At 35.5% G+C, this 26214-nt stretch overlaps 1 protein-coding gene across 8 annotated transcripts in view; it reads right to left on the bottom strand.

Moving 5' to 3' along the window:
- Positions 1-26214, bottom strand: part of LOC132683859 (multidrug resistance-associated protein 1-like) — an 88140-nt gene that overhangs the window by 53062 nt on the left and 8864 nt on the right. For 7 of the 8 annotated variants that reach the window (XM_078452886.1, XM_078452885.1, XM_078452884.1 and 4 more), the window contains exons 3-8: positions 23025-23172; positions 21671-21813; positions 15329-15506; positions 5592-5846; positions 3272-3337; positions 164-301 (exon numbers count right to left, since the gene is read on the bottom strand). In XM_078452886.1, coding sequence (XP_078309012.1) covers positions 164-301; positions 3272-3337; positions 5592-5846; positions 15329-15506; positions 21671-21813; positions 23025-23172 — 928 coding nt within the window. Of the gene's footprint in view, positions 1-163; positions 302-3271; positions 3338-5591; positions 5847-15328; positions 15507-21670; positions 21814-23024; positions 23173-23926; positions 24069-26214 lie in introns of all 8 variants that reach the window. The other variant, XM_078452883.1, reaches the window with a different exon arrangement.

Consider the following 26214-nt stretch of genomic DNA (forward strand, 5'->3'; position numbering starts at 1 on the left):
AAAACTTCCATTCTCTAATCTACATAAATCAACGACTGCATTTCATGAAAATGTTATTTCAGATACAGAAGACTCCACTTTGGACACCTTAAGTCCAGGTAATTTGGAGGTGATCTGCAGATCAAATTTGAAAATCAAAACAGGAAATATTATACACACTCACCAAGAATGGAATGCAAGTTAATGTCAGCATAGAAAATACAGCAAGATACCCAGCTGATTTTTGAACTTCTAACTCCTGTTCTCGAATTTCAACAATCTTCTTTTTATAAGAGGGTTCCCATGCATAAAGTTTGAGGATCTGTAAAGGATGCAGACAATGACTATTTGATAAATCAATATCATGTAAGAAATAAAAACCTGCACCCATACAAATATACACAGTATACTCCCCCGGCCCCCAACATACACACAACTGTAAAGTATTTTTAAAAAAGACATTAAACTCATAAAGCAAATAATACTCCTATTTTCACCTGAGTCAAATTTTTCCTGGGGCTCCTGGGTAGGTCAGTCAGTTGAGCATCTGACTTGGGCTCAGATTATGATCTCAAGGTTCATGGGTTCAAGCTCCACGTCAGGCTTTGTGCTGACAGCACAGAGTCTGTTTCAGATTCTCTGTCTCCCTCCCCCTTTGCCCCTCCCTTGCTCATGCTCTCTCTCTATCTTCTCTCCCTCAAAAATAAACATAAAAAAAGTATTTCCTTTTATTATGGGTTTTTGGGGGGTAGATGGCTGGGAGTAGAAAATCACCACCTCTCCAGGTTTATGTCCTTCTCATCCACCAATAGCTTATTCCTGAGCCAGACTTCAGCAACATCTCAGCTCTGGGCATGAGCCCCACAGTGTTTCTGTCTAGCTTAATATTAGTACTCTTCCTGCTGGTTCAGCTCTCACTTCTGTCCACTCCCATTTCCCAATAGCTATGCTCCTTTCTATGGCCTCTCAATTTCTGGAAGACTGATGGCATGGGACTTCAAGCCATTTTCTGAAAGGTGACTAGTGTTTTGAGATTGTAAACTGGAATATATAGAGTCACATACATCCTATTGCTCTGTTTCTCTGGAGAACCCTAAAAATCTCTCACTGGCTTTGTGAACTCAGACATGACACTTAACTTCTCAGAGACTTTGTTTCCTTATTTGGAAAATGAAGATGAGAAGTTATTTTCTTGGGGTTCCTAAGAATTGTATGAGGAAACAGATCCAAAGTGATCATTACAGCATGTGGCACGTAAAAATTGTTCACTAAATGAGAGCTATTATCATTATCAGAGAGAGGCTATTGCATCTGTTTTCTTCCCCCAAACCCCAGGGATGCTGACGGCCCACACCTTCAAACTATCCTATACTTTAAACTTCCCTATACTTGGTCCTCTACCAGTTGTCTAGTATATTCACTGCTGGAACTAATTTCAAATTTTTGACTTTTGCTCAGATATCTAGGAAATGTTCTTTTATTTTATCTACACTGTCCCAGTCTTACTGATAATACAAATTTCCTTTTATGAATATCAATCTTTATTTATTTATTTATTCATTTAGAGACAGAGACCGTGTGAGGGAGGGAATAGAGAGAGGGAGAGAGAGCACGAATCCTAAGCAGGCTCTATGTTGTCAGCACACTGCCCGAAGCAGGGCTCAAACCCATAAACTGTGAGATCATGACCTGAGCTGAAATCAAGAGTCGGACGCTTAACCAATTGAGCCACCCAGCCCCCCCCCCCAATATCAGCATTTACAACCTATAAACATACATTGCTACACTTTGTATGAATGCAGGGGTTATCAATTAACCCACTGAGAAGTACTGGATGCATTAGGATCACATTACTTTGGGGGTGTATGACCTTATTACAGAATATCAGCTATTCAGTAATTTAATCTGAGTTAAATTTCAGAGCTACTTAAGGCTACTCTTATATTCAGATAAGTAAGTGAATCATATCAGTCTCTTTTCAAGGTATCTTTAACAATGTCTTTCACTTCAGTAGTTTTCAATTTTGTGAAAGTTCTACACAGTACAATAGAGCAGAATTTTTAATGATTCCTAAAGTGAATCAATGTGTACATATAATGGGCATATCCTATGTTTGTAATGATAAATGCACAAGACAGAAAATTTCCTATGCAATTGTCAATTCCAGAAGGAAATTCCATGTGGGCTTTACAAATTTTGTCCTTTAGAAAAAATCTAGGGGTTCCTGGGTGGCTGAGTAGTTAAGCACTGGACTCTTGGTCTTGGCTCTGGTCATGATCTCACAGCTTGTGAGTTTGAGCCCCACATCAGGCTGTGTGCTGACAGTGCAGAGCCTGCTTGAGATTTCTCTCTCTCTCTCTGCTCCTCCCTGGCTTGCTCTCATTCTCTCTCTGTCTCTCTCTTTCTCTCAGAAAATAAATAAATAAACATTAAAATTTAAAAAAAGAAAAATCTGATATGGTATAATCTAGGTGAAACAGAATTTGAAATTCTATCTATCTATCTATCTATCTAGAAAGTTCATGAGGTTGCACTCTTTTATGATAGAGAAAATATTAGTGGAATGGGGGGTAGCTTTCTTAGGGATAAATAATTTATAATTTATAACATACGTTTTGTAAAATAACATTTGTATGATCATTTCCATTCCACCTAAAAGAACCTGAATGACATTTCATCACTTTCCCCATATAAACTTGCCTTCAACCTGATGATAATGTCATTGCCACTCTTGCCTGCCTCATTCCATCTCTTCCACACAACCCCTTAAAACAAGTTATATGTTGTCTCTTGGGGATCTTTATGTTTAATTCTTGGGTGAGAAACAAAAGGAAAATACCTGCATTTTATTTGGTTTCATTTAAATGCTATTTTAACAGTAAGAATTCCTATACATGAGACTTGAAATACTCTGCCAACAATTACGCGCGCGCGTGTGTGTGTGTGTGTGTGTGTGTGTGTGTGTGTGTGTATACCTATATATGTGAATCAATGTGTACATATAATGGGCATATCCTATGTTTATAATGATAGTGTTGATGAATGTTTATAGTGTAGTAATGGTGAATGTTTATATCCTATGATATAATGGTAGATAATGTGTATCCTATGTTTATATGATATACTCATATGTATTTTTTGCATATATATATATAAATATATATATTTCATTACTTTCCTTAAATATATATATTTCATTACTTTGATATTGAGAATGGTAAAAAATTCATTTATTCACTAACATTACTGTATTCTAAATAGTGAAATTAAAATCACATTCCTTTTATATTACCTTAATTCCATGTAAGATTTCATTGAGTAGTTTTATCTGTTTATCTTTGTTCTTCGTTTGACTTTTCTATTTAAGGGGAAGAAAATGATAGCATATTTGACAAAGGTTGCTAATAATTTAACTTACTTTGCTACAGCTTTTTAAAAAAATACAGTCTCTTCCCTCTATTTTATATAATATTTAGTTGAAAACCATCATAAAATATTCATATATTCTTTCATTGGTAAAGGTACAAATTAGTTATAAGTAGATATCTTAAAACTTAAAAGTAGCCAGCAGTAGAATAAGAGCAAAGTGCATACTTTACAAAATAGTAGAAAATTTATTTATTTACATGTAATTTGTTTAAAATTGAATAAAAAAATAATATCCATCCATATTCTATTTAAATGGGATTAAATTCCCCAAATTTTATCAATTATATATATATATACATATATATTTATTTATAACAAAATAAACATAAAAGTCTGTATATTATAAGTATACTATCTTGAGTATTAATACTTTGGAAATTAAAGTGATTAAAATGGATATTTTCAAATACTGATTCTTTTTTGGCAAATAATAAGTACTGTATTTGTATATCTAACAAACTACACACTTACAAGTTACTATCCATAATACTATTTGTGTGATTAAAGGCATATTTTCTGTTTAGTATATTTGTATATAATATTGTACTCTCTTTGAAATTTCCCCCAAATGTATTTCAATTCATAAAAGTTTCAATTTAAATTATTTAAAATCTAGAATTTTTAAAAGCTAGTTTAAAAATATTAATTATAATACAAACTTGTTATTCTAAATACTATTGTGTTAGTAATTCATAATTATTTCATAGTTATATGGTATTTTCTAGTTTTCATCTAAAGACTAGTCATCTTTCTAGTAATTATTTGGTAATAATTTTAGTAATTATTTGGTGATTGATCTGTATTTAGAAAATTCAGAAAAATATAAAAGAAGGTGTAAATCCTCATCCCTTAAATGTATTCAAGTAATTAGTGAAAAATCTCCCTCCTTCCATTTAATTCTACTCTATAGGTAACTATTCTTAAAAGACTGGTGCTTCATCTCTAGATTATTTCTATGCCTATAAAAATTCATTTATATCTAAATCTGTATCATTTCATTTAGTATTCTCTATCACACCCATGTCATAGGTATATTCACATTTTAAAAAATTTGGGGTGCCTGGGTGGCTCAGTCTGTTGGGTGTCAGACTTTGGCTCAGGTCATGATCTCATGGTCTGCAAGTTTGAGCCCCGCGTCGGGCTCTGTACTCACAGCTTAGAGCCTGGACCCTGCTCCACATTCCGTATCTCCCTCTCTCTCTCTCCCCTCCCCCACTCATGCTCTCTCGCTCTCTCTCTCAAAAATAAATAAAGGTTAAAAACATAAAAAAATTGGGTTATGTATATGTACATGTATGCATAATATACACATATATCTGCATACATAGGTTTCTTTATTTTCCCCCTAATATGTGATTGACACATTTCCATGTCAGTACATAGATAGTGTTAATCTTTTATCCATTTAAAAAAATAAAATAAGTGTCATAAGCAATACACCTGCATGTGCATGTGTGTGTTTACTTTAACACATGAAACCATTCGTCCTTCCCCTTAAACTGTGGTTTTTTGGTGCAGTAAACTATGTCCTGTTTCTCCATTTCTACAGTATAGCACAGTCCACACTGTCTGGTACATGGCAGACGTCAAATAAGGTATTAACAGTAAGATGAATGAATGTAAAGGAAGAATATTAAAATTATTTCAGTTAATCACTTACCAACTACTTTCTGGATGTAGTCACTCCTTGCTTACTGTAACCCACCAGCCTCCCTGCCACTCTTCAGACAAAACAAGCACACCCTTATCTCTAGACTGTGTGCACACTGTTACTTTTGCTTAGTGAATCTTTTTCTCAGACATGTACATGGATTCCTCCCTTACCCTGATGATATATCATATCCTTCCTGAGGACTTCACTACTCCTGTATGTGAAATGGCACTCTGTTACTCTATCATCCTAGCCTAATTCATATTTCTTCGTACACAAATTAACATCTGGCATTGTGTTATTTATTCATTTCTCAATGCCTTCTCCTCCAATGAAAGCTGGAACTCATCAGTTCTCCTCACTGCAGTACTTCAGCACAGAACAGATGTCCAATCGCTGTTGGTTGAATGAATGAATGACAAAGTTGGGTTATTTCCACATATACAGAATTTGCTAGATGGTTATTGTCAACACAAGTCAGAAAACGCGACTTCTGTTTGACATGTGTAACAGGATGCAGTCTTTTTCTTACCTTTAGCTTTTTTACTCTAGTTGCAACCAAAGCATTTATTGGTATAACCAACACCAGGACTGCTGTCCCTGCCAACACTGCTGGACCCAGCTCTTGCCAAAGCAGTGATATGGCCATCAGGATTTGTAAAGGGGCTGACCAAAGGAGATTGAGGTTTGCGGTCAAGTCCATGAGCTGCTGGGCATCTGCTGACATCAAGTTAATAACTTCCCCAGTTGAAAACCTCTTTCGTGAGACATTAGATAAAAGTAGGGCCTAGGAAAAAAAAAAGAAGCAGCAAAATATTTAAGAGTTCTGTAGAACTTGGGGCATTATTATCATCAAACAATGGTAACTTTTAATATATATTTTTAATATATTTAGGAAAATGTACAAGATTGTTTATGTATTAGGATTATAAAATATTGAGAACTTTTAATGTTATTACATGAGGAAGATACAACTATTGATCAAAACATATAGTTTTAAAATTCACTGCATATTGGTAGAGAGTAACATTTGTATTCCCAAGCAAATACCTTCACTAAGAACCCTCTACAAATTGCTGATTACAAAATTAAAAAAAAAATCTGTTCTAGGGGTGCTTGGCTGGCTCAGTATGTACAGCATGTGACTGTACATCTTGAGGTCATGAGATCAAGCCCCACAATGGGTGCAGAATTCATACACAAAAAAATCTATTCTATATTTTTAGCATTGAGGATCTTCTCTATCCGTTGGCACCCCTAAAATGCTAAACCATCTAAATTTTATCAATACAAAGTACATAAAAGAATCAATAAATATCTAATGAATGCTGATGAATAGTATTATGCTTAAAACTAGAAAATTTAAAAATGACACTATCCTAATTCTCAAAAAGATTATAATCTGGTTGTGGAGTCTACTTACCACCCCCCCCACACACACACATATACCTCCCACACAGAATGATAGTAAGTATAAAAATAGCTAAGAAGGGCTATGGGAATTTAGAAAGATAAAAATATTGGAAAGGCTTGGTGGAGCAGATGGAAATACATTTTTTCTTCCAAGGCCCAATTCTCACTTTGTCTCTATGCACATTATTTTAATATTTGTATACTGAATTCAATATTCCCAAGTTTAATTATTGGTAACTCTTACTAAGGTTGATGTTAGAAATTCATTTATTTAATGCTCCACTCATTTAAAATTCCCAGTGAAATGAAAAAATAAACTGCAAAAGTAGTGGGGAATTGGTATTTGTACTGGAAGCCAGGCAAAAGTTCATTCATATGCCAAGAATTTTAAGGAACGTCCACTGCACTGATTTAAAGAGGGACAAGATAGACAGCTGGGCTAACAAGAGTAAATGGGATATCGGAAGCACTCAAAGTCTATTTTTTTCAACAAATGAATAATAAAAAGCCAAAGAAAAGGCCCATATTAAAAATAAGTAGGTAGGACTTTCAGTGGAACTCTTCTATAATTCCTGAGTTTAAAACAGGAGGGCTTCATGTAAGAGGGAGGTACAACCTTCTTGGGGGCAGGGGAGGTGGTGGTCTGCACAGCCTCATAAGGTTGTATCATATCCATATCCATATCATAAGGGAGCATCGTAAGGTTCCAGAATCCCCCTAACATTTATGACTGCTGCAGTGTTCAATCCTTGTTTACATTTCTACACAGTAAATTAGAAACAGTTCTATTACTGACTAGTAATGGGGGGACAGTTGTGCTAGTGATAAAACAGAATGACTACTACTGCCACAAGAGGGGGAAAAAAAGAAAAACATATTAGTCATTATGATATTAAGCTTTAGCCATATCTCCCCCAAAGGCAGCTCTTTAACCTTCCCCTAACATGTTACTGATCGCCTAATTTGGCCAACTGAAACCATGGAAATCCTAGAACTGTAACTCTCATTTCATTAAGTCTATAACATTTCTTAAGAGAGGACCATTGATCTCTAATAGAATCCACCAGCAACTTATAATTATAAAAAGTTATAAACTATTTTCTCTCACACTTATAGAAGGAAAAGTTAAAGAGTATTTAGTATTTATGAAAATACTAGCAGATTGAATAGTTCAAAGTAGCTAAATTATCCAAGGAATCAAATAAATGGCCTATTGGAACAAAATATATCACAAGAAACATGAGAAATATATGAATATCCCTTGTTAATCTTATAGCAAAAGAACACAATAACTGTTTAAAATGAGTAAAAACAAAAAAGAATAATTTAAATTGAAAATACAAGTGTCAAATTGTTTAAAATTACAATGGAGGCACCAAAAGTCCAAATGGATGTTACAAGAAAGGATTTTTTTTTTTAATTTATGTTTATTTTTGAGAGTGAGAGAGACAGAGAGAGACAGCAGGGGAGGGGGCAGAGAGAGAGGGGGACAGAGGATCTGAAGCAGGCTCTGTGCTAACAGCAGAGAGCCTGATGTGGAGCTTGAACTCGCGGACTATGAGAGCATGACCTGAGCCAAAGCCAGACACTTAACTGTTTAAGCCACCCAGGCGCCCCCAAAAATGGAATTCCTAAACCAGTAGATATGTTCAAAAACTTTTCCCAGATATTAGAGAAAACATATTTTAAACATGAAATATTAAAAAAAAAGATTTAAGGCATGGAGGAGTTTCAGGTAGGTATACACTCATGGGATATAAATATACACACATATATGTATATATTACATAAATATGTTTTAAATGTATTATATTTATATGAATATATTAAATATATATTATAAATATGTAAATACATATTAATGTAAATATGATGTATTTATATTAATATGTATTTACATATACATTTATATTTCTTTATAAATATAGATTAATGAATAACCAACTTCTAGGGTGAAATGCCTGGGTTCCAGGGCCAGCCAGTAACACTATTTCATAACTCTTTGACAGTGGGTAAGTTACTCAATTGTTCTGACTTTAAGTTTCCTTATAGCATTATATTGACAGCTACATCCATATCTATAACTGACCATGTATCTATTTCTATGTACATAATAGTGCTTAAAACAGAGTGCAACATATATGTTTGTATGTGTCTATTATATACATGTGTGTATATTATATATATACATATATATGTGTAGACACATAAATACATAACAATTACTTTACAAGTAAAGAATAAGAAATAATTAAAGATAAAACAGAAGACAATCTCTCTGATCAAAGAAAATATTTCAAACCAAAAGCAATCAGGAAGTACCAGGCAATTTAGTTAGAAAACAGTACCTTCTCTTATCCTGGTAAAATTTGCAAATTCTATGATGTTAAAATTATCCTTAGAAAGATATACTTATGGGGCACCTGGGTGGCTCAGTCGGTTGAGCATCTGACTTCAGCTCAGGTCATGATCTCACAGCTCATGGGTTTGAGCCCCACATTGGGCTCTGTGCTGAGTGCTCAGAGCCTGGAATCTGCTTTGGATTCTGTGTCTCTCTAGGCTTTCTGCCCCTCCCCCATGCTCTGTTTCTCCCTGTCTCTCTCAAAAATAAATAAATATATTTTTTTTAATTTTAAAAAAAAGAAATACTTACAAGCACCCAAACACAGTAAAATTGAAATAAAACAGGTTATCTGAAAATGGTGGGGTAAGAGGTGGGGGTTGGCAGCAGCTGTAAAATCTGTAGTCAGAAGACAATACTGCTATGGTTATAAAGAATGTGTGGAGGGGCGCCTGGGTGGCTCAGTCGGTTAAGCGTCTGCCTTCGGCTCAGGTCATGATCTCGCGGTCCGTGAGTTCGAGCCCCGCGTCGGGCTCTGTGCTGACAGCTCAGAGCCTGGAGCCTGTTTCGGATTCTGTGTCTCCCTCTCTCTCTGACCCTCCCCCGTTCATGCTCTGTCTCTCTCTGTCTCAAAAATAAATAAATGTTAAAAAATTATTAAAAAAAAAAGAATGTGTGGAAAAAGAACTCCCATATACATTGAGTGAACCATATGCATCATGAGTGAAGATGGTAAACAAGGTGACAAGTAAATCAGGCAAAAAATGACAGTAGTAGTAGGAAAAAGTGTAGTGTATACATATATGAAAGTTTCTACTATGCATTTAAATTGTTTGTGTCATATAACAAAGTATTTTCTCAACATGTTTGGTCATGACCTATTATGAAATAAATAATAGATTATAAAAAAGTATATTACACATATATATGCATGCATGTAAAATAATTAGAGGAAATTACATCAATGATTACCTTTGCAATCTGGAATTATGAATTGCTGTCATTTTGTCTGCCCCATTTTATTCATTACACATTTTCTTCAATATACAAAAGAAAATTATCTTTAAAAATTAACTGCTTTCAAAATATTAAGATTAAAGGGCACTATATAAATGGATGTTGTTCTGCATTGCATTTTTAACATCAGGAGCACTGATTTTTCTTTCAATATTTTTTTCTGCCAACTAAACTTTTACATTTCTGTGAGGGACAAAATTCACAAGGCATGAAGGGGAATTTAGTTACCATTTATTCCTAAATTACACAATCTAAACTGCCTCTTTGTTATGCGAAACAATTTGGAAGAATACTGCAATATGACACCACAAGTATACTGGATGGTGCAACATATTGAAGAATTATCTGGTAAAAAGTATTTAACCTTATAAAAGAGAGAAAGCAACACTAAGGTAAAAGGGAAAAAATGTAAAATCTGAAACCATATGAAAAGTTGAGAGTTTATAAATACTCTGCAATCAAAATGAAAATTAGCCAATTTTCATTTAACAGTCATATTGTAATCATAATCACACTCACAAAGCTCTGTTATTTTTAAATTCCATCCAAGTCTGAGATTTCTTTTCTAGAATATTGTAGAATATTGTCTTTATCTAGTCTACACACACACAGCACAGGTAGGTGACTCATCACATTGTGAAACGTCATTGATTTCATATATTGAATTATACTCCAACAAGAGCCAGATGAGCCAGGTATGGCCCCAGCCTTTAAAAACATCTTATTGACTGGAGATATCTTGACTATCACTGAACTCAATTCACTAGTATCTTGTTTTATCATCTGATGGTGAAATATGTTTGCCATTTCACATTCTCCCTCTTAATGTATGTTTTCATTTCTAGACTCACTGCCATGGCTCTGGTTCATATCTTTACTTCCAGAACTATTAATATAGTTCTAAAATATTCTTTATTTCCAACCCAACCTATTTTAATTACTTTCTCCTGATTATCCATCTGTCCTATGGCTCAAACGAGTCCTAACTTCCTCTAGAACTAAAGTACATTTTTACAATGTAGTTTTCAAGCTTCTAAAAAAATGAGCTGCAATCCCTTCTTTCTTACCATCCTAACCCTCCCCACCAACCTGCTCATAAAATATTATCTCTAGCTACATTAACCTACTCATCATTTTCTGAGTAAGCCATGTATCCATCTGTGGACTCCCTCCCACTATATATTTCCAACAGTAGAGCCTTTGCCTCATGCAATTCATCCTTCAGACCTATGTCATGCAATATTATGCAATATTAACCATGACATTTTTCCGGACCAACGCTGCTATAAGTCACAGAAATCACATAATTTAGAGCTGGAAGGGCCCTAAAAATTCCTAACCCAGCGATTCTAAACCAAAAGTTACTATACTTCTAATGACATAAGGTGTACCTAAAGGTAGACCCTCGTAACATTTATAAGAACGCATTCTTCTTCAATTCCACTGCATGCAATACAATATGCCAGAATTATCTTTCTGACTCTACGTGCAGGATCTGGATTCTGCTTCTCCTAATCCTGACCACAGTAGAGTGTCTTTATTTAAAAAAAAATATATCTGAGGCGCCTGGGTGGCTCAGTCGGTTACGTGTCCAACTTCAGCTCAAATCATGATCTCACAGTTCATGAGTTCAAGCCCCGTGTCAGGCTCTCTGCTGTCAGCGCAGAGCCTGCTTCAGATCCTCTGTCTCCCTCTCTCTACTCCTCCTCCTCCATGCTCTCTTTCTCTCTCTTTCAAAAATAAATAAACAAAAATTTAATATATATATATTTTATCAATTTTCTTGCATTTTATAATTATCACAATTAAGGTAAGAATAAATCTTTAAAGTACAAATGTAGACAGTCTAGGCACTGTAATACTATCGAATATGGTAGTCATTAGCTATGTGTGGTTATTACATTTAATTAAAATTAAAAATTCATTTCCTTAATCTTACTAGCTACAGTTCAAAGGCTCAATAATCATATGTTACTAGTGGCTGCCCAACCAGATAGTGCCGATGTAGTACTTTTTTTAGTTAAAAAAATTGTTTTGAAACTTTTATTTTATTTCACTTTATTTTTTTCCAGATATCTCAAATCCTCATATTATTCCTTCAATGGAAAACAAAACTTTGGTCTCTAACTCAAACCTGTTCTCTTTGTCAGCACTCCATGTCCCAAATCTCTCCTGTTTTTCCTTTTCTCCTCCCTCTTTTAAAAATTGAGATATATTGGGGTGCCTGGGTGGCTCAGTTGGTTAAGTGTCCAACTTTGGCTCAGGTCATGATCTCACGGTTCATGAGTTCAAGCCCTGCATTGGACTTTATGCTAACAGCTAGGAGCCTGGAGCCTGCTTTGAATTCTATGTCTCCTTCTCTTTCTGCTCCCCCACCTCTCTCTCTCTCTCTCTCTCAAAAATAAACAAAGGGGTGCCTGGGTGGCTCAGTCCGTTAAGCAACCGACTCTTGATTTTGGCTCAGGTCATGATCTCACGGTTTGTGAGCTCAAGCCCCACACTGCGCTCCATGCGGACAGCATGGAGCCTTCTTGGGATTCTCTCTCTCTCTCTCTCTCTCTCTCTCTCTCTCTCTCTCTCTCCTCTTCCCCTCCACTGCTTGTGTTCTCTCTCTCTCTCTCTCTCTCAAAATAAATAAACTTAAAAAATAAATAGACAAACATTAAAAACATTTTAATATAAAATTGAGATATATTTAGTTGACATACATTAGCTTCAGGTGTGTAACATAATGCTTCGATATTTGTATACATTGCAAAATGATCATTTAAACATCCATCACTACACATAGTATAAAATTACAAAATTTCTTGTGATGAGAACTTTTAAGAACTACTCTCTTGGCAGCTTTCAAATACAAAATACAGTATTACTAACTATAGTCACCATGCTACACATTATATTCCCATGACATTTATTTTTTATTTTTTATTTTTTTATTTATTTTTTTTTTTTTTTAAATTTTTTTTTTAACGTTTATTTATTTTTGAGACAGAGAGAGACAGAGCATGAACGGGGGAGGGGCAGAGAGAGAGGGAGACACAGAATCGGAAGCGGGCTCCAGGCTCTGAGCCATCAGCCCAGAGCCCGACGCGGGGCTCGAACTCACAGACTGCGAGATCGTGACCTGAGCTGAAGTCGAACGCTCAACCGACTGAGCCACCCAGGCGCCCCGACATTTATTTTTTAAATAGAAGTTTTATACATTCTGATCATCTTCACCCATTTTTAAAATCACAAAGATTCTACTGGACAGTGTTTGGAAGAGGAATGCTCTCAGACTGCCCACCTTAAACCCAGGATAACTGATGCTGCTTTTGAAGCATATCCCATTTCTTAGACCTCAAGAATTGTCATGGAGCCGTACCTCTGAGCTAAGGTGTAACAAAATCTGAGCTTTGAGACTCATGAACTCCTAAAGTGATCAAGTGGAAGGAGGCCCCTGCTTTTTCCACAAACCTTAAAATTGGTATGCCCTGACCTTTATTCCAAACGAGCAGCATGTGAATGGACAGAGAACGAGAAAGTCCTAACAGCTCCCCTCTTCAACAAGAACAGGATCTGAGATCAGGTTTACCCCACTCTAAAAACAAGTCCTTGATGAACTAGAGCCAATGTCAGATTAATATGGGTATCTGGTGCCACTATGAGAGACATTTTGGACATTGAGTATCTAAGTATGATGAAAATCAGAATTCTACAACCTGTAAAGAGACAAAGAAGAGAAAGAGAAGAGAAACTTAACTACCCTAATTAGTTCCATGGAGAGAGACTCCCTCTAGAAAGCAGGTGTAGGATAGGAGACTCAGAAAAAAGCCACCCTTATAAAATCAGTGGCATGTGCACATGCTACCTCAGTGCATCAATGCAGGTTATAACAACAGGTTGTAATGTCTTCTGCTGCTTGTTTGATGGACTTGGAATTAAATCATAATCCCTATGGCAAGGTCTACTGAGCTGGCTTGATTGATATACTCCTTTGATCCTGAGTGTTCTTTGTTCTTAAACAATCTCTCTAAAGAATCTATGGTTTCCTCCCTGTAGCCAGTGTGACCTTTTACGTTATTATCTCCAAGGTCTCTCTGCCCTTGTAAGAGTCACCCACAATGCTTGATTTTCTTCTTTTTATTTGACAACTTGTTCTAATTTCTACCACATTCCCCTCTTCCATATTTGCAAATCCACCCAAATCCTACACTCAAACTCCAATGCTTTAATCACTGAATGAAATCCTATTCCATATGGACTGTATATCAAAGACAAGTGTTAACATTTAAACTGATTCCTAGATTTGTTGACATCTTTCCTCCCTATTAGGATTTCTCAGAATTTATAGCCTCTAGAATTATGACTGTGGCAGTATGACCCAGCACTTGGGCTAAAACCATTCCATACTCCCATTTTGGCCCAATATGGCCAAATGGCCTGTAATGCTTAATGCCCAGCTCAGTCCAAATTGTAATACTTCCTTCCACTCATACAAATTCTACACCTTTCCCAAAGACCACTTCAAGGCTTCCTTTCTATGTGAAACCTTCCTTAACCGCACACAATCATTGTAGATTTCCTGTTCTTTTGACCTCTTATAAAACCTGCATTTAGTTCCACACATTAATTATATATGCTAATAATTCCCCCTAATTTCTTGAAGGAGTGGCTTGTTTATTTATTTACTCAGACATCCAGCTTTTTATAAAAATGTATAAAAGTCACTCTCCCAGATGATAAAAGTACAACAGGTAAATAGGTTTCTATTCCAAATCTTAAAGAGCCCACAATTTATAAAAGAGTAGTGAGTAAGAATGCAAAATACACTTAACTGAATAATTCAAGTGATAACTACTGGAAGGAAGAAATTCTTTAACAGTTTAATTATGATGTAAATAAGCTCTTTAACAGTTTAATTATGATGTAAATAAAAGGCTCTGGATGGTAACGAGGTGGTATTTAAAACTGTATTTTCAAGAAAGAACAAATTAAACTTCAGGGTTATGACAAGTATAAGTATCAGCCAGGTTTCATTTCTGGGGGTGCGGTGCAGAGGCAAGGCACAGAATGAAAGAGTAGCAGATAATGACTGAATAGAGAAAGATGGCTTTGTTGCATGAGAAAGCAGAGTGAGCACAGGAAGAAGAAAAAAGTAGCATGCAGAATGAAAATGATCATGAAAGGAAGAAATGTTCATCCATAAACACAGACAAACATGAAAATACTCAAGGCTATTCACTTTGTGAGGAGGAGTTCAGTGACACAACAGTGGACAGAAACCATCATCTAGTTTCCTGGATTAGGGCTCACTAGAAGTTTCAGGGACTGTAAGGACTATAGAGAACCATATAGAGAAATTAATACAACCAGTATTGATGAGTCAAAGTTTTTTAAAGTAAAATAAATGTATATTCAACGGGCACTCTAAGAATTTTTAATATACTATATGCTATTTCAAAGCATACAATGAAAGAATCCATTTAGAAATTGAGAATTCCTTAACTTTTTACCTTTTTGTAGATGAGTCCAATTACGGCTGTCTTAATTTTTGCTGAAGTGAGCATGTTAAAACGTTGATATTGCTGAAGGATCAAGGTTTGCAAAAAGACTACAACAAAAAGTGCCAAAGCATAACCATAGCCTCTCCATCCAAAATCTTGGCGATTTTCACAGAAAATAATCATTTGCCTGAATGTCATACAAAAATTGAGAAAGGGGAAGAAATGTTAAACATCTAATAGTTAAATGCTAATTAGAGTTAAGTGTTTTCAAACTGTCAAACACACACACACACACACACACACACACACTCTTATTCTTGTAGAATTTAGTGATTCATTACTTAAATATAACATCCAATGCTCAGCACAAGTGCCCCCATTTATTTTTAATTCAAGTATTATATAATAAAATTAATAGAATCAACAGTTACTTTCAAATGCTTTTGAGTGCAAGGTTGTTTTCTAGTTTTCATATGGTAACCTCATCAACTAACTGTTCTGGTCTAACTTCATCATAAAAGTTAAGATACAGACACTTAAAGCTTCTTTTTTATCATAATCATATATTTTGTTAAATATAGGGAAATATGACAGTTAAAATTTAAGTAGTGAATCTCTTAAAATGGCACATAGTTTTTTTTCAAAGGTCTGAATTATATCTCACCTCTTATTATTACGTTTATCCTATCCAATTCCCCTCTATTCTATCTTCCCTTATTTTCCCTTAAGTTTGGTGACAGCAGGGCCATGATATCAGGTCAATGCTGGGGACAATGCTAGACAATGGGGACAGTTCTAATCATAACAATCTTGGTTGCTTATTGTCCTTCAACTATACACTGGTTAAAACTCAGAATGCCTGATGTCATTGTTAATAACACAGTGGTACTCTTAACCTTTTTTCAACTGCCTCTATGTGACTAATAATAATAATTTTAAAAGACTACATATACTCTACATAATGGTGGAAACAACTTGGATATATTCTTTCTGATACTACAGATTAATACGTCATTTATTTTGCAGGCTCAGTTCTTGGTTTATTTAAGTAGTTCCTGTTATTTTATAGGTAAAAAGTATAATATTAGATGTTTTAGAAATGTACCTTTTTTTACTCTGAGTTCTGGAGATACAGAAATGTGCTTTGTCATTGTGAATAGCCATTTTGAATGTACTTAAGGTTATACTCACAGGAAACCACATGTAATTAGGTAAGACTATACCTAAATTATTTTAAGAACACTGAATTTAAAAATTCATTGTTTAGGGGTGCCTGGGTAACTCAGTCAGTTAAGCGTCTGACTTCAGCTCAGGTCATGATCTCACAGCTCATAGGTTGGAGCCCCATGTCAGGCTCTATGCTGACAGTTCAGAGCCTGGACCCTGCTTCCGATTCTGTGTCTCCCTCCCCCGTGCTTGCTCGCTTTCTCCCTCTCTCTCTCTCTCAAAAATAAACTTAAAAAAATAAAAAATAAAAAATAAAAATTCATTCTTTATGTGAGTTTACATTTTTAAAGTTTACATTTTTAAAAAATAAAAAATTAATGTCTAAGCTTGGATCTATTTTATTCGCACCTTGGACAGCATATGGGTGAAAAATTAAAAGCAATCTGTGTTGCTTTATAAACCAAATTGCTTTATAAACCAAGTACTTCAAAATATTAACTTTATTAAAATTGTACTTTGGAATCAATATATACCAACCAGTGTTTCTAAAATTACTATTAAAACCTCTAGTCATTGAAAATTATTTGGAGCATTGTATATTCTCAATGACACTATTAAATTATTCCATACCCCACCTAGATAAAATAATAGGAGGTTTGGTACTTATCAGTGGATCTGTATCAGATGCTATCCATTGGGACACCAAATTATTTTTACAAGAGCAACTTACTGAATGTTTTCTTGGTCTGGAAATTAAATTTCTTGAAAGAAGTGCACTATTCTTCTTATTGTGGATGTATCTACCTATCAGACTTTTTCCTTTCTCATAAAATCAAACAACTAAATGACTACAATAAGTATCATAGTGGGTCTACACATATAAATCAGGAAGTACTAAAAATAATCTGTGATCAATACATGGTGAAGACCATAAAACCATATTCATCATATCAGATGTGAATACTCATTTTTTTGTTAGACTAATATCATAATAAAATTCATAGAAAGGGGGAAAATAGTAAGCACAACAATCAGCAAGAAACATGTTTCTTCTAATAGTAAATTAATGAAAGTGTTATTTTTAGATGTTTGATTATTACATATATGAGTCATGATAACAGGACAATATATTTTCATCCTTACAAACAGTCCTGTCTAGTACTTTTCCTTATCAAAAGAAAAAATAGACATCTCAAAATTAGCTAAAAAAAATTAACTCCCCCAGGCTCAGATTATGATCATACAAACTCATAAAATTCTTTCTTTTTTTATGTTTCAACTTTTTATTTACATTCTAGTTAGTTAACATATAGTTAAACTCATAATTTTTTTTCTGATCATTTATTCCTCAATGTGGAAATATTAAGGCTATTCATCTACTTTAGAATGAGAATCTCTTGATTCTCTTGATTCTTGAAAAGTATAACTTTGGATAAGCCCATTTATTTAGTATTCCATTGAGGAAATGTATTTGAGTCCTATGTGCCAGGCTCTGTGCTAGGTGCTAAGGACACAGACATTGAGTAACACATGATCCTTTACCAGGAGGAGCTGGAAGTCTAGGCAGGAAGAAATACACATCAACTCATTTCAGTACAATATTGACACTACTGTTTTGCAGGTATGGTCAAGCTAGAATGTTACAAAAGTATGTCATAAAATTATGGGCACCATTGTGTAACCCTTAGGCAAGGAGTTAGCAATTCTTTAACACCCTATTATAGACTGCAAATATTTGGAGAAGATAGAGACCCTGAATTGCCATCACCTATAGCTATTTTAGAAAACAGTAACCACAGTGAGATTCTAGAATGAGTTTTTGAGCAGTAGTCATTGGAAAATAGGAATCAGAGCATGCCTAAAAATGGCTGGGAATGTCTTACTACACCTTTCACTGAGAAGTTAAACCTAAGTATTCTAATTCTCCTCCCCTTGGCTCTGGGCTAATTTAGGGGCTTGTGTGACCAAACTAATGTGACAGAAGTGACACTCTGGCTCTTCTAAGCCTAAGTCATAACAAGACTTGTCTGAGCCTCTTGGCATGTTCACTCTGAAAAAATCCAGCTGCCATGTGAGAAGTTCAACTTACCAGAGACTCCTGTGTTCAACCTAACCATTTGGAGAGGCAATGGAGAGATAGAGACAGACAGACAGACAGACAAAGATTGATATCAGGCCATTTCCACCCATCGTAGCTCAGGCATCAGTATGTAAGTTAAGAAGCCATCCTGGACATTCCAGCACTAGTACACATAAAAAAGAACCAAAGTAACCCAGCTAACAGCCAGAGCCAAGGCCCCCAAAATTTGTCTCTACTTGAGCTGCTACAGGTCTCTCCAGCCATTCAAGCTACTCAGCTAAAGCCACCATCATGGTGGATCAAAGAAAATCCATCCCTCTCTGAATACACAAGATCATGCCTTGTTTCTAATACACAAGATTATGCCTTGTTTCTGTAGCGCAGTGATTATTGTGTTTGCCTCACAGATATTTGTGAACATAATCATCATTGTTTTATGCCAATAAATTTTGACATGCTTAATACTATGGCAATAGATCACCAGAACAGGGCAGGAGAGGAAGATGCTGTTTAATATACATTTCTGATAGATTTCTGGCCAAAGATGAGATAATTCTATGGCAACTCCTTAAAATAGCCGGGATATATAAGGGTGAGCAGCAGAGGTAGGGGGAAGGAAAGGTATGTTACCTTGTCTGAGGGGGATTTTAATCCAGCAGACATTTGGATTATATTTCCATAGGCAAGGGAACCAGACTTTGGGGTGAAAAATGACAGGACCAGTTTTCTGATGGCAAAGAGATATCTTCTTGCCCTAGATTCCCCAACACCATTCTCTCTGGGTTCTCCTCTCTTTGCACTATGCACTCCTTCTCACTGTCCTTTTGTGGCTTTCCCTATCTTCATTAATTCCACACTGGAATAGCTGATTATCTACAGAGATGTTTACTTCTCCTTATCCATGGTAAGGTGGTCTCATCCAGAAAAATGATTTGACATACCCAATCTAATTTGTTGGAACAGTTCCCAATTTTATTATCTCAGCTAATATCTTTCTTGACTCCAGACTTAAGCTTACTCAATCTTTTTGGATTGGCTAGATGGCTGTCAGGGATCCCCAACACCACTCCCTAGTTAAATGATCCATTAGAAGGACATAGCAGTCAGCATCTAGTTATACTAATGACTATGATTTATTATGGTGAAAGTATACACAAAAAATCAGCAAAGAGAAAAGGTACATGTAGTAAAGTCCAGGAGAAAACTGATATAAGTTTCCAAAAGTCTTCTCTCAGTAGGGTCACACAAAACACACTTAATCATCCTGGCAACTAGTTGTGGCCGCATACGTAAAATGTTGTCTACCAGATAAGCTCATTAGAGATTCAGTATCCAGGGCACCCTTTTCCTAACATATGCCAAAATTCCAAACTCCCAGAAGGAAAGCAGGTATTCAGCATGAATCGTATTGATTGTTAAGCAGTTTGGACGTATTGAGCCACTGTTAACAGTTACGGTAGCAGGGACCCTCCTGAAATGCAAGTTCCAGTTGCCTACCAAAAGTCACCCCTCTAAGCAGACCTTCCAAAGAATAGCAGTCAGGCTTTCCAAAGGACAGCAGTCAGTCAGTTCATTCTTTCCTGCAAAATGGCTAATATGTATTTCAAATTGAGCAAGTCCAAAAGGAAACCCCACACCCTACTCTACTCTTTCCTGAGCCTTCTATATCTCAGTAAATAGTGTCTCATTTACCTTGTGACTTCAACCAAAAACTCTGAAGGCATCCTTGATTCCTCCCCTCTCTCAACTTACATTCAAGCCATCAGTATATGATGTTGACTCTACCTTTAAAATAGAGCCAGAATCTAACTACTTCTTATCATCTTCGTTGCTACAACCTAGCTGAAGCCACCACTGACTTTTGCCTGGATTATCTCAGTATTTCAACTGGTGATACTTTTACTTTTCCTCCTTTTTATATTATTTTCTGCATAGCAGCAGAATGATCCCTATAAAACTTATGTCTAATCATATCAATTCCTGCTCAAAATTTCCAACGTTTTCCCTCTTAACACAGAATAAAAGCCTATTTCCCCCATCATATTCCATAAGTTCCTTTAAAATCTTTTTCATTCCCAGACCTTTCTTACCTCTGATTTCTTCTCCAATTCTTTGTTCTAGCTTCACTTATCTCCCATGCGTCCTCAAAGACACCAAGCATGCACCTGCCTCAAGGCTCTTGCCCTTCTTGTTCTTCCTATTTGCAATAGATATGGTTTTGGCTTCCTCTCTAACTTCCTTCAGGACTTTTTTCAAATGTCGCCTTATCACTAGTATCTTCCCTAACTTCCTTAAATTAACATAGCACTTCGGTCTCCCTAGAGAGGTATTTCCTACCTCTCCTTGTTGAATACTTTGTCCTTAACACCGATTATTTCTTAATATCATTTATATTTATTCATTTGTTTACTATTTGTCTCACCCCTCTGAGTGTCATCAGAGCAGGGACTTTTTGACTTTTGTCTACCCCTAGGGTCAATCAGGAACAGTAGCGTGTAGTAAGTACTCAATAAATACCGGACAAAATTCAAGCCTGGACATTATCTAAGAGTCAAGTAACTAAAGATTAATTCTGTTTTCATGAATTGAATAGTTCTTAAAAACTCCAACAACCTGGAAATGTATTCAATAAAAAAATATTATTATAGGTCAATAAAAAAATTTGTTTTTCCTTCATATATATCATTTCATTTTCTGAATATACATCTAAAACAGAGTTCCTAGATTTTAGTCATAACTCTGGCATTTTCTAGCTCTGTGAAGTTAGGCAAATTACTTAAACCTCTCTGTTTCTGCATCATGATGATTGTAATAATACTTCCTATCTCATAGGATGGTTGTAAAGATTGAATAAGATAATTAATATAAAGAATTTAGAACAGTGTGTAGTACACAGTTGGCTTCAGTAAATATTGACTATATTATCATCATTCACATTCGTGTGAATGGCAAAGTTAACAGAATGTCCATATCCTAAGTAAAATTTGCAATAAGGTCTTTTCCTACTCTTTTTTTAGTACAACTTTTAGAGTGAAACACATGCTTATCATTTGCTTATCATTTAACTGTGGAGAGTAAAAAAAAAAGACAAGACTACAACTTACTTCATTATGAGTGGGCTAGTGAAGGACAAAATATCAGCAAACACTTTGAATAAAGCAACTTGAATCAGGACAAACTTAAAGGTGTTCCACAATGCATAGAGCAGAGATGGTTTCCTGGCACGTGCCTCTTTATGAAAGGATGCCTACATAATGAAAGAAAATAAGAAACCATGAGAAAATTGGACAGAGCAAATACAAGTAAAAATGAAATATATATATAAACCAACCATAAAATTAGTAATGTAACCCAAAGATAATAAAATAGGGGCACCTGGGTGGCTCAGTCACCCAGGTAAGTGTTCGACTACTGATTTCAACTCAAGTCGTGGTTTCACAGTCATGAGATTAAACCCTGCATGGGGCTCCACATGGATCCTGCTTAAGATTCTTTCTTTCCCTCTCCTTCTGCCCCTGCACCCCCACTCATGCTCTCTCTCTTTCTCTCCCTCTCAAAAAATATAAATAAATAAATAAATAAATAAATAAATAAATAAATAAAACAAAAATAATAAAGTAATAAGAAAGGGATAAATTCAGTTAAACTTGAAAATATGACCTATATCATTGGTAAAGTATGTCTCCAGAACGCCTGATATTATTTATATCATGGGGTATAAATGCACAAGAGAAATAGTTGTATTTTATTACTTTTGTGAATGTTGAAACTTTCATTAAAATAATTAATATAAATACAGTTTTATCTTCAAATTATATTTTCTTTTTGGGAATTCTAAAGAGGAGATATGTGTGCATATGTGATACAAGATATGGAGTACCTGCCCTTGCACCATAAACTTTGGCCATGGTCGCCATATTACTTACTTAGACCAATAGATATGAGGCCATGAGATATAGAAACCATCTTTGCCATGATAGTTGAGCAAAAGATACTGGTGAAAAGCCAAAGATAACATATCAACACATTGTTCTTGATATTAAAGGGAGGAGATGCTAAATAATTTTATGACATAAATTAGTTGCAATAAAAATCAATTGGACTTATGAAAATGGCTTGCATTTCACATATTTTAGGAACTTTCTAAATTAATAATAATATCTCACATTTGGAAGAAGCTTTTTCTAGTTTTAGGTAGTAATTAGGTACTTAAGATTTAAGAATTAATTACCTTGGGGCGCCTGGGTGGCTCAGTCGGTTGAGCGTCCAACTTCAGCTCAGGTCATGATCTCACAGTCCATGAGTTCAAGCCCCACGTCAGGCTCTGTGCTGACAGCTCAGAGCCTGGAGCCTGCTTCCAATTCTGTGTCTCCCTCTCTCTGTCTCTAACCCACTCATGCTCTGTCTCTCTCTGTCTCAAAAATAAATAAAAACATTAAAAGAAAAAGAATTAATTACCTTTATTTCTTGCCTCTCTTGATTCCTTAAAACTTCCTTCCTCCATTGTTTTTCAAAGATGGGACACACAATATACGAAGAATCACTTTCATTTAGTTCAAAAAGATCTTCTCTTTCCAAAGGTTTCTTATATCCTAAAAGAATTATTCTAAAAATGAAAGAGTAAGGTAAACAATTCAGCAAAACTAATAATCAACTTAAAAATAATTTTTCATGCATTTATTTTATTCTTTGATTTATAAATTATTTTTTTAATCAGGATGGAATGATTAGACTGTATTTTGGAAAGTCATACAACTTATCCTGCAGTTGAATAATGTGTAATAATCATTTGTAGCTTTTAGAATTATTGGGACATCCATTTATTCAGTGAAACACTAAATTTACTCATTTCATATTGGAGTCACCTACTACTTACCTACCTTACTGAAATTTAAATAGTTAACATTCACAGTAAGGTATATTCACTCCAAAACCCCAAACTAGCTGCTTTTTAGTCTTGAATAAGAGGAGAAATGGATCCAACCTCTGCATCTGCAACTTCTCCTATTCCACCGGGACATTATATACCCTTTGCCACTTGACTTTGCAAATTGTTCAACTAGATGTGGAGTACCTGTTTGTGCCCCATAAACATCAGCCTTGGCCATATGACCTATTTTGACCAATAGACTATGAGCCAAAGTGACAGTGCCATTTCTGAGCCCATGCCTTAAGAAGTGTGACAAATTACTGCTAGTCTCAGCACTTCCACTCTCCCCCATTCAATGAACTTGCCCCAAGGGAGACTGTGAATAAATTATGCAAGAGCAACAGGTCTAAATTAGAACTGTCCCAGGCAAACTAGGATGCATGATCTAGTTACACCACAGATGTTGTGGCAGACAATAAATTATACTTACCTCACAGCCATCCTTCTGCCCCATCATCTTCCTACTACCAGGAATCTTGATACTTATTCAGGTGAAAATGTCTTGAACTCAGGATAAGTCCTTATCTCAGCCAGAGTCATAATTATGATCAGTCTAAAGCAGTCCTGGTAATCTGACAACATTTTGCTTGGCATTAACAATATAACTCAGTCTGCTGAGGAGAACTTTCTTTTCCAAAAGAAGGCTCAAACTTCGAGAGGAGAAAATGTCTTGCCTCCTTTTTCCTTCCCCTTCCTCCTTCCTGCCTGCACTGAAGGCATAATGCTCTGATATAAAGAAGCCATCTTCTTCACCATGGGTGAAAAGCCAAATAATAAGGATGGGAAGTAGAAAGAAAAACTCTGGGCCCTTTGTAACATTTCTGAGGTAGTTCATCAGCTTATTCCCAGCGTTCTTCTCAGTAACATAAAAAAATAAATACCTATTTGTTTAAGCTATAATTATCTGGCTATTGTGTTGCTTGAGGCAAAACATGTTCCTAAGTTCAGATATACTCAGTTTACGAGCTTGGTGACATGACTCGTTCAGTAAGAAATTAAACCCACATTTAAACTCAGGCCTTCTGACTCAATAGTTTCTGTTCTTTCCATTATAAAGTACCTTATTAGTCCAAGAAACCATAACATGGTGTTACACTATCCCAAATTGGGACTGCTTCATTGTCATTATTACTGAACAATCTCTATTATTGATTGACCCTGAGATGGATTTAAACTCTGTGGTAACCAGAGTCTCCACAGGATTCATTTTTACTTTTATTACACTATATAATATCATATTACAGTTCATATTTAACAAAAAGGTTTAAATGTAATAAGAAAGGACCTTCTGTAATCACGTTTCTGTTGGCTCAAATATGCTGGACATTTTCCTGCACTGCAGTTTCAAAACCATATTAAGCAATAAACTACTTTTAAGTCATATTAAGCCTTTCTCTTCCATTCCACAAAATAAATATTCATTTTCAAAATAAGATTGCATTGATTTTCACAAAAGCATTTTAATAACATTTACTGCCTCAGCATTTTGAGTTAGAACCATGCAAAACTCAGCGGTTTTGGTGCACAGGGATAAGTGACCCCTGGCTTTCATGCTGAGTCTCCAAATAATGCAGCATCTAAAAGTGACACTTCCACTGAATTGATTGTGATGCACATGGCTCAGTTGTTTAACCACCGTGACTTCCCTTTTCCCAGGTGTGTGCTTCTTCCTTCTCTTTTGCTCTCTTCTGTACATTTAAATATGCTCATCACCCTGGCTCATCTTTCTACCACACATAAGCATCCAGGAAAAGAGGAAGCAGTGCTTCTTTAAATCCAATGACGAGGCAGCTCTTAGGGAGGCAACAAGGACCAACAGCTGACCCTCCCGATAGTGGAATGTGGCCTGGACTGGGTCCCATAAACTTAAGGACTTGATTCCTAAGTGGTAATAAGGTTCCTGCATGCATCTTGTATGTTTTACACTGATAGTGCTTTTCAAAGGTCATTCAGTTCAATGAATTTGATGCTCGCAACTCTCTGAAGCAGGCAGAGCAGTATTAATTTCCCGTGTTTACAGGCGGTTAAACACCAGGAACTCCAGAGCCTGGTCAGAGTTTTTTAAATGTGACATAAACCGGTGCTAACGTGACCAAAGGCAGACAATGCCGTTAAGTGTAATATTTCCACTCTGTTTTCAATATTGTTATCTTAGAATTCTGAGTATATTTGACATTAACAAGTGTGAGTTACACATCTCATCCAACTGATGTTAAGAGCAGCAAACCAGTAGCAGTAGGCCAGGAAGATGAGATGAAAGGTAAATTTTGTAGATGTGTAATACTAGAAAGCGTGGAAAGTATAGATATACAATCGAATTATCAAGTTCACTACTGTTAATCACCTTTTTAAATATTTCTGGAAAGCGGTGATTGTGTCACAGGAGAAGGCAAAAAGTCAGTCTGTCCAACAGTTGTAGGATAGGACAAAGTCAGGCAGTGTACAAGTTTTATTAATATGTGAGGAAAAGGTAGGGCAGACTGAATAGTGTATCCCTGTTTAAAATAGTGATTCAATTGTGACCGGTAAAAACTTTAACTAGAGTTTTCCGTGTATGTCAAGGGGATTATTCTATGACAATGATTATTATACACTGATGACAGATTATATTTGCTAATAAAGGCTTCATAATTATTTGATCATCAAAACCACTCTACAAATTCTGCCTTAGGAATTAAGGCTCATAAGCATATAATTCCCTAATTATTTGTATCATCT

Source organism: Panthera onca, chromosome C2 (genome assembly GCF_046562875.1).
Source record: "Panthera onca isolate mPanOnc1 chromosome C2, mPanOnc1 haplotype 2, whole genome shotgun sequence".
Taxonomy (NCBI): Eukaryota; Metazoa; Chordata; class Mammalia; order Carnivora; family Felidae; genus Panthera; species Panthera onca.